The 9,004-nt window shown below is 47.0% G+C and overlaps 3 protein-coding genes across 3 annotated transcripts; 1 reads left to right on the top strand and 2 right to left on the bottom strand.

Moving 5' to 3' along the window:
- Positions 1 to 1,035: 1,035 nt before the first annotated feature.
- Positions 1,036 to 2,610, top strand: LOC128296877 (protein FAM8A1). Its single transcript, XM_053032393.1, has 3 exons — positions 1,036 to 1,514; positions 1,588 to 1,729; positions 1,878 to 2,610. The coding sequence occupies exons 1-3, from the start codon at positions 1,130 to 1,132 to the stop codon at positions 2,347 to 2,349; spliced, it is 999 nt and encodes a 332-aa protein (XP_052888353.1). The 5' UTR covers positions 1,036 to 1,129; the 3' UTR covers positions 2,350 to 2,610.
- A 139-nt stretch (positions 2,611 to 2,749) lies between these two features.
- LOC128296876 (glutactin-like) lies at positions 2,750 to 4,775 on the bottom strand. The gene is made up of 4 exons (XM_053032392.1): positions 3,819 to 4,775; positions 3,349 to 3,723; positions 2,952 to 3,282; positions 2,750 to 2,883 (listed from the first exon to the last, which is right to left on the bottom strand). The coding sequence occupies exons 1-4, from the start codon at positions 4,773 to 4,775 to the stop codon at positions 2,750 to 2,752; spliced, it is 1,797 nt and encodes a 598-aa protein (XP_052888352.1).
- Positions 4,776 to 6,079: 1,304 nt separating this feature from the next.
- On the bottom strand, positions 6,080 to 8,120 carry LOC128299180 (glutactin-like). Its single transcript, XM_053035057.1, has 4 exons — positions 7,203 to 8,120; positions 6,767 to 7,138; positions 6,359 to 6,689; positions 6,080 to 6,282 (listed from the first exon to the last, which is right to left on the bottom strand). The coding sequence occupies exons 1-4, from the start codon at positions 8,118 to 8,120 to the stop codon at positions 6,080 to 6,082; spliced, it is 1,824 nt and encodes a 607-aa protein (XP_052891017.1).
- Positions 8,121 to 9,004: the final 884 nt, after the last annotated feature.

The raw sequence follows: 9,004 nt of genomic DNA, 5'->3' as shown, positions 1-9,004 counted from the left end.
GTTGACCTCTGTTTTCACTGGAAGAGCCATAGAAGTGAAGGCGCTCGGAATTGTTCGGGTCGGACACTAGCCTGTTGTTCTGAATAATCAGAATAAGTATCTAGTGTGGACCTCCATTCAATTCGAATGCCAACCCAGCGACTTGAAGAAACCGTGGTTAGGTTTGAAGTACAAGTAGAGTTAATAACAATTTTTCCTGCTTATATACTAACAATGTGTCCTGCGATTTGAAAGCGAAAGCGAGATGAACGATAGAATCATTCTCCTTTCGTTATCATATCTTTCATTGTCGGGTGTATCTGCCCGTTGGCGGTTGTATGGTGTCAGCTTAACTTATGTCCTCGCGGTTCTCTCAATTGTTATGATTAATCCCCCCTTGGGTACCAGTATCATGAATTCTGTTCGCGTTTGTAACAACGGCACCAACAACAACATTGATATTGAGATATGTGCTAGCCACCAACCGGTCTTGCTACAGTCTGAGAAAGCTTCTCTACTCAAAACACTTGTCGCGACGAACGAAGCTAGGGATATACAGAACTTATACAGATCTGAAATTGACATTCGCCTCACAGTTATGGATTTTGTATAAAACTGATGAATCTCGCTGTGTTGTATTGGAGAGGGTTCGGAATGATTTTTTGCAGAGTAAAAGGATGTTGCTGAGATATCTGTCAAGTAAACTGAGCATCGGCAGAACGCAGGATCGTTGAAACTGCAAATTCATCACATCCGCATTTATGAGACTCTTAACAAGCATAGAAGTTCCATATTAGTCTTACCCGCCGAAATGGAGCTGCTTGTATGGTAGATGTAAATGTTATTAGGAATGTTCTATTTTACTTATGTATTGGACTTGAGTAATGACAAATATGTTCGATAAATGAAAATCAATAATTATTGTATAAATAAAAATTTCATGACCGGACCTTACAGCGATGCCGTAATGTCTCCGTCCGTGACCAAATAACCTTCCACAGTGCGTCTGTTGTTCTGAGTCAGTTGTTTTGTTTCGTGCGCTGGAAAAACATTACGCGATAAATAACAGATATAGCAAACAGTGGAGTGATTTTTCTCGCGAACAGATTGCCAAACTTTCAGTGTTTGTTCGCCGTGTCGAGATTGCATCATGGCAGAAAATCAAGACACAATCAATGAAAAGGACAGTCCGGTCGATGCTGTGCCACAGCTGGATCTGACCAAAACGTCGAAACAGATATATTTCGAGCTGCTGCGAACATGGGTCTACCATGCGGAGATGCAAAACCATCTGCACGCTCACTTCCCGTACTATTTGATGAGCAACTATCCGCAGCTGTTTCAGCTAAATGCGGGTGGTAGCGTACCGTCGGCAGTTCCCAGCATGGGATCTTTCATGACCGGTATGCCTACGACGAATGGCGGAAGTACGACGGGTGGGATAAATTCATCCGGTACGCCAACGGTACAGGGACAGAATGTTACTGTGAACCGGGGACGTAACGAAACGATCGATCCAACCCGACCAGACGATGGTAAGCGAGTTGTACTATTGGAACAGAGCAAAGGTGAAAGAAAATAATTCGTTTTTATCCCACATTTCTTTAGCTATTAATCGGCACGGTGGATATGAATACGTCATTGCACCGCTTTGGAAACGATTCGCGGCCGAAGCCATCGATATATCGATAATATTTCTGCTTAAGATAATGACCACACTGGCGTTTATAGATGCGTTCGAAATCGATCTGTAAGTGCAACCCCCGTCGCTGACGCACTGTTTCGGTTACCTAACCGGGTGTGAAATCATTGATAAGCGTGTCCATGATTTAGGCAGAACCGACTCTTGAACCGACTGCATTTTGAAAACATGCTTTCCCTTTGCTATCTCTTTCCAGCTTGTACATGGACCTGGACGCGATTCGTAACTCGTTCGAGGAAGATTACACCGAGCTGCTATCGTTCACCTCGGAGCTGATATTTCTCGAGATAGGCATCAAGATAGCGGTGTGTATCTACGAAGCGGTATGGACGGCACACGTACAGGTCATACCGGGCAGTGCAACGCCCGGCAAGATGCTGATGGGTTTGCGGATCGTGTATGCCGAATCGGTCGCAGTGCTGGAACCGCAACCCCAGCCCGGTTTGCTCAGCAATCAGATACCGCTGCGGGCACTACTGTATCCGGGCACGACACCAAGCTTTGGCCGCGCGTTTGCCCGGGCGGTCGTGAAGAATGCCGTGATAGCATTTCTATTTCCCATGTGTTTGCTGTTGCTGTGCTTCCGGCAAAATCGCTCCATCTACGACGTTGTGACGAAGACGGTCGTGGTGGAGGACAATCCCAACCCGGTGCTACGACGGCGCTAGGAAGGTGGAAGGGTTTCGCGCGTGAAGGCTGTGGATGAACCCAGTACCAAAAGAGTTTTCTTTCATGCATACCGCCGAGCAGCCGAAAGACCGGCCTGTGATGGGTTTTGGAGCATCCAAATGCTCGCTGATTACTATAACGTAAACATTTCAGTTAACCAAATACGAGACATAAAACAACCCCGCTATGGTGAAGAGTTACGCTGGTAATATAAATGTAATAAATTGTGTAAAGTGTACCCGGAACAGGAACCGTTTAGCATATGGTTTTACATCAGCACTTTCGATTTATTGTTTCTTTTGACACATTTGTTCTGAGTCACCAATTACCGAGAGACGAAGGAATTCCTGTGGAATTCAAAGTCTCTTAAAGCCATAAAGCATCATTTCCATCAATTACCTATTGCGTTGAAGTTTTGTTCACCTTCTTCTTTTCAATCTCAGACGGATTCTTAATCGCCACGGTTAATTCTTCCCTAAAGTCCTGCCCAATGGTAAACTGCTTGTTAATCTTGAGATACGGTCCCAGCACGTCTGAAAGTAATGAAGAAGAAATGTTAGTTAAATGCAAGCCTTGAAGATTCAAATAGATTCCAATTCACTGTTCATCGGTGGCCAATCAGGCACATCTTGTGCTTCCGGTTTGCCATGGATGGCGAACGATGTCCATAGGTCAACCATTCGCTTCGCCACGGTCGTATCCTGTTCGTTAAGGTTAGCGGCCATTGGTGGATACGGGAAGAGATACATCAGATCGTTCGAGTGGTGTACACCGCCCTCGAACGGGATGGCCGATGTGTCACCACCGTAACCGAATCGCGTGTGCTCGCCTGCGTAGTCAAAGCTGTACAGATACGTCTGCTCCGGAACGTACATCGCGTTGTTCTGGGCCATCTTTAGCACGGGTCCTTTAATCAGAACATCTGCCGTGTGCTATATTAGAAGGTAAATTTGAAATTACACAACCTCAAAGTATCCACAATAACACCGTCCACCTACATCACAGAAACCAGCCAGAAGTTTTCGCAAATCACCGGATGCGAGCTGCTCGTGTGTGAAGAACTGGGCCATGGTAAGCGTACGGATGGTACAGGACGGATCGTCCACACCCAGCACCTGGTTCACCTCGTCCACCATCCGGTGGATGGTGATGTGTGGATCGCCGATTAGCTTCTTAAACAGCAGTATGTTAAACACTTCCAAGAATGCGAACGTTCCATCGTGCCGGGTGGCACCGGTGAGGAGTGGCATATTTTTCCGTCCTCCACCTTTGCGCATGATGAAGTAAGGATTCTCCGGAAACAGTCCATTGGGATCGTTAAACACCATACGTGCACCACCGATCGTATCTGTTCCGTTCGGTGTTCGAAGTCGCTAAAGTCCAAATCGGCGAAAAGGTCAGAAAGACTTTACAAATTCTATGGAAATCCCTTCAAGAATTCGTCATACACAGCTCTACCGTTACTTACGTAATGTTGAGTGAAAGCCTTCATCAGGCTGAAGATGTCCAGTTGCATCAGAAATCGTTCCACGTCCTCCAGCGGTGCCTTCCGGTCGAAACCAGCAAACCCGGCAATATCCCGGCAGTTACGCTCCGGACTGCGATCCCACACCCACGAACCGTGACAGTTGCCCGACTGCAGTATCAACCGATTGAACAGTCTCTCCGTGTCCACCAGCGGGCTGTACGTCATGCTGGAAACCATCGCTGCCCCGGAGGACTGTGCCATGGCGGTGACCTGCTGTGGATCACCTCCAAAATGGCTAATATACTTCTGGACCCACTCGAACGCCAACACCACATCCATGACGCCCGCATTGCCCGGGATCTGCTTGGTGTTGGAGCACAAAAACCCAAGCGCTCCCAACCGATACTGAGGCACCACCAGCACGACATCCTTCTCCATGATGTAGTTCGGCGGGTAGTGATATATCGCACCATCGTAAAACCCACCACCGTGCACATACACTATGACCGGTTTGCGGCCGTTGAAATCCTTCGTAAACACACTCAGATTAATGCAGTCTTCTAGATTTTCGGCCCTTTGTTCTTCGGTCAATAGCTTCATGCGTTTGTAGACCGGTGAGCCAAGCTTCGGTTCCGACACATCCAACACACCCTCCCACGGTTCCACTGGAACCGGTGGCTTAAACCGACGCTCGCCCGTAGCCGGTTCCGCGTAGCGTACGTTCAGAAACTGGTAGACATTCACACCCGTCCAGGCACCGCGCGTGGTGGAACCTTTCAGCTTACCCAACCCCGGCAGCTCCACTATTGGATGGTCCGTCGGCGTTCCTCCCTCCATCGTGGACAACTTCCGAACGGCGCCTCCGAACACACGCAACACCCCGTTACCGTTCCCGACGGTGAACAACTTCCGACGACGACCCGGTAAGAGCAGTAGTGTTCTGCTGATGGTAGCCATTAGGAAACTGACCACGGTCTGGTGTTGCAGCGCCCTAGCAGCTCTGTCTCGTGTGTCTGACCGTTGCGGAATTCTTTGTTTTTTTTTTGGTTAGCAAAACCGAATTTCGCGAATCTGCACGCTTAAGACGATTAGCGCTGTCCGAAAGATAAGCGTTGGGGTTGGAAGTTTTGCCACCCTTGGATTGGAAGTTGTTTCCATTTTTTTTGCCTCGTTTTGCACGCATGCGGTAGGTTGGTTTGATAAAAGGATATCAATGGCGGGCAAGCGGGAACACAATAAAAGACTTACCAAATTGTATGGCATATTTGCGGCCAGTCAGACAATGCGGTCATACAAACAAACAATACAAACGAGTTGAAAAACTATAAACTGCTTTTGGTCAACGTTGTTTTAGTTTTAATTTTGAAAACAACGTGGATGCGTTACCAACATAACGTGTCGGTGATGTTGCATACCTTCAGGCGCTTAAATATAACGCTTGTAAAGGAAAATTTGTAGTGTGTTGAAAATTTCTAAATTTCTCAATTGTTTTTGAACGATCCATGATTAATTATCAAATCTGGGATTAAAAATAAATACCTCACTCCATATCTTCCAGTTTCCTCATCGAAAACCATAAAGTTCATAAGAAGAATCCTGATACTCTGCATGTGGTGGGATTAACTGGAAATTGTTTATTATGAGCAGTTCAACTTCAGATATGTCACTCCGTGATAAGGATTAACTACCCAATTCTCATGCTACTAAATGAAGGTTTTGAGCAGTTTATATGTCTTGTCTCGAAGACTTGTCAAAGCATACATTTATCAGTGAGTTTAAGTTTTAAATTCCTCAGAACTTCGAATGGTTAAAGTTTCCCATAGGCTTTAATTGACTCATAGACTTGATAAGTTAATTTAACATAAATTGTCTTGTTTATTTTCACTGAAGCAACGGTCAAGAAATATCATAGTTTCTTATTTGATTATCGTGATAAATGGAAAACACGTAATTTCTGTCCAACCTTTGCATTGGGAAAAGTGCGTACAGCTATCGTTCGAGTTCCTTGTTGAAACCTTTTATCATATAATCTGCGTTATCAGCGTCTATCGTTGGGATCGTGATACCTTCGCCTAGAATAGATAACTTCTTCACTCGGCTTGACAATATCCTACAAAGTGGAGCCGTCCACCCTAACTGTCCCGGAAGGCGGTCGGGTGCTGGTTTTGAGTGTTTTGTTTCTGTAACTGTTTCGTTTCGCCTTCGTGCGTGCCTGTTTGTTTGTTTTATCGGAAGATTTGCTAGCGTGGATTAAAAACGCGCTACACCCGTTGTTGCTGCTGGGCTAGATTTCGCCGGATTAGTTCGTCCTGATGTGTGCCGACGGTACCGTTGTCTTGTGCGGGGGAATCTTTTTGCTGCTGCCGCTGTCGCCGAGCAGCGTCAGCGTTGACCGTGAATTCGTCCAGGAAGTTGTTGCCTACCGTTAGCTGCTGGTCGAGGTGAACGTACGGACCGAAGATCTCTGTTAAAAATAGCGAGTAATGAGTCATGAGAGGGATTTCAACTATCGTCAACGTATCGAGGTGCGATATACGTACGATTAAATGGCGGCCAATGTGGAAGGTCTTGCGCTTTAGGTACACCATCCACAATGAACGATGTCCACAGGTCAACCATTTTCTTCGCCATCGCCGTGTCCTGTTCGTTGAGCTGGGCAGCTGTAGGTGGATAGGGGAACAGGTACAGCAGATCGTTCGTATGATGTACACCACCGTCGAATGGAATATGGCGAATGTCTTGATCGTAACCGAAGCGCGTATGTTCACCACGATAGTCGAACGAATACACAAACGTTTGTTCCGGTGTGTGTCTGCTATTGTACTGCGCTAACCGAAGTACACTGGACTTGATCAGATGCATTCCACAGAGCTGTTAAGGTGTGTTACGAAAATAAAAAGTTGATGTTCATTACAAGAGCGAGAAGATATCAAAAGTCTATAGCTTACATCAATAAGCCCTGGAATCATCTTCAAGATGTCGCCGTTAGCGGCCGCCTCCATGTCCAACATACTCTTCACGGCCAGTGGCGTAACGGAGCAGGACACCTCTACCGTACCGAGAATTCGCTGAATCTCCTCGATCACATCAAACCTCAGGAAGTCTTTCTTGTCGTAAAGTTTCAACGCGGTCAGAATGGTAAACACATCCACCAGTGCGAATGTGCCCTCGTCTTTGACTACGCCCGTCAACATGGGAATATTTTTCCTTCCTCCTCCGGCCTTCATCACCTCGTACGGTGATTTGGGGAAGATCTGGGATGGTCCACCAATCGTCATACGGCCTCCGGTGCTATTGATTCCCTTATGAAGACCTTGCCACTAGTCAAGAATAGTCAAGGGTAGGAGTTAAACAAGGCCAATAAAGTTTGCGTCCTCTACCTACATTGTGCTGCATGAAAGCTTTCAGCAGAGTGTACGTGTCCACCTCGAGCAGGAACTCCTCAACTCGTTCGAGTGGTGCCTTGTGATCGAACCCAGCACGACGCGCAATATCCCGGGCATTCGTCTCACCGTTGTGATCAAACAGCCAGCTACCGAAGGCGGCTCCCGAGTGAAGAATAATCTTCTGGAAGTATGACTCTTTCAGCGCAGGGCTAAACAGCAGCGACGACAGTATACCAGCACCGGCCGACTGTCCGACGGCTGTCACTTGTTCCGGATCACCGCCAAACTGTGCGATATGTTGCTGGACCCATTCGAACGCCAGCAGCACATCCATTATGGCCGCATTACCGGGAATGGCGTCCGTTTTGGTGGAAAGAAATCCAAGCGCTCCCAAGCGATACTGTGGCACAACCAGCACGATATCCTTCTCGAGCAGATACTCGGGTGGATGCTGAGCGGCACTACCACTGTAGAAACCACCGCCATGAATATAGACGGCAACGGGCCGCTTGGCGCTAGTGTCCTTCGTGTACACGCACAGACTGATGCAATCTTCCAGCTCCGCTGACAGCTGATCTTTGGGAAGTTTCTTGAGATCTCCATAGCAGGGAGCTCCACGACCACGTGCCGAAACATCCTGCACACCTTCCCACGGTTTTACGGGTATTGGTGCCTTAAAGCGGTTTTTGCCTACTGCTGGCTCAGCGTACCGCACGTTCAGGTACTGCTGGATCGGTGTACCAGTCCAGGCACTTTTAGTGTACGAGCCCTTAAGCTTGCCAAACCCGGGAAGCTCCACGATCGGAGCATCATCACTGGAGAAGCTGCGATTATTGGTTGCACCACAGAGAGCTACACGCACAAGTCTTTCCCGTGTGTGATGACGCACAGGTAGTTTTCGCAATAACTTCAGCATTATTGTGGCTCACTGAATCACTAAAATACTCAAGATCTCTTTTGTACACTTGAAAAGATCAGCTCACTAAGCAGTAGTGCTTCACAAACTGTACACTTCCAGACACCTGTTACACCTTGTATTCACCTCGGTTCGTCCTCGTGTAGGTATAATTAGTTCCGCGGTCACCTTCCGACTAATCGAAATTCTGACCGCGAAGGACGGTTTTAAGTAAATCTTATTTTGACTGCCTTTTGTGCCGAAGATGATGAAGGTATTAGTTTGTTATCTGTACAACAAACTATGGAATTCGATATCCATTTTATCGTGCCCGGCCAAAATCAGTACATTGTAGTGTATGTGAAAATGAATACTCTTTTGATTAGCGGAGGAAAAAAAACATCGCACGTTACTCATCCCATTCGAAGAATAAACATCGCACGAAAGGCAAATAACTTTGGAGGGAGGCTTGTCCATATCTTGTTCCCTAAATGAGTTGGATGCTTAGGATCGCAATTTACAATACCCCGGTATGGGTGTTGTTCCGCTTTACCATAGCTCACGCTTACATGTGGGCATCAAATCAGCTAAAACTCATCGCGCGTTGTTCCGCAATTTTGGCGAGCCACGCCGCAGCTCCCCAAAACACGGTCGTTATCTATTGCGTTCCATTCAAAATCTACCGGTGCCGATTTGTACTGCTCATTGTAACCTCGATTCCTGGTGTTGGGGTTTGTGGCGCATTTTGTTTCGGGATTAGCCGGATCAATGTATCAGCCTGGCGAGACTGGGAGGCGATCATGTTTACCGCGAATATCTGTACCAAGCTCGGTGGATTATGCATTTTGGAGCGCCTTGTCTACTTGGATGGCTTTAATGGAAGAGGTTCAATCTGCTTATATCTT

The sequence above is a fragment of the Anopheles moucheti genome, chromosome 2 (assembly GCF_943734755.1).
Source record: "Anopheles moucheti chromosome 2, idAnoMoucSN_F20_07, whole genome shotgun sequence".
Classification (NCBI taxonomy): domain Eukaryota; kingdom Metazoa; phylum Arthropoda; class Insecta; order Diptera; family Culicidae; genus Anopheles; species Anopheles moucheti.
This window is presented reverse-complemented; position numbering and strand designations above follow the sequence as displayed.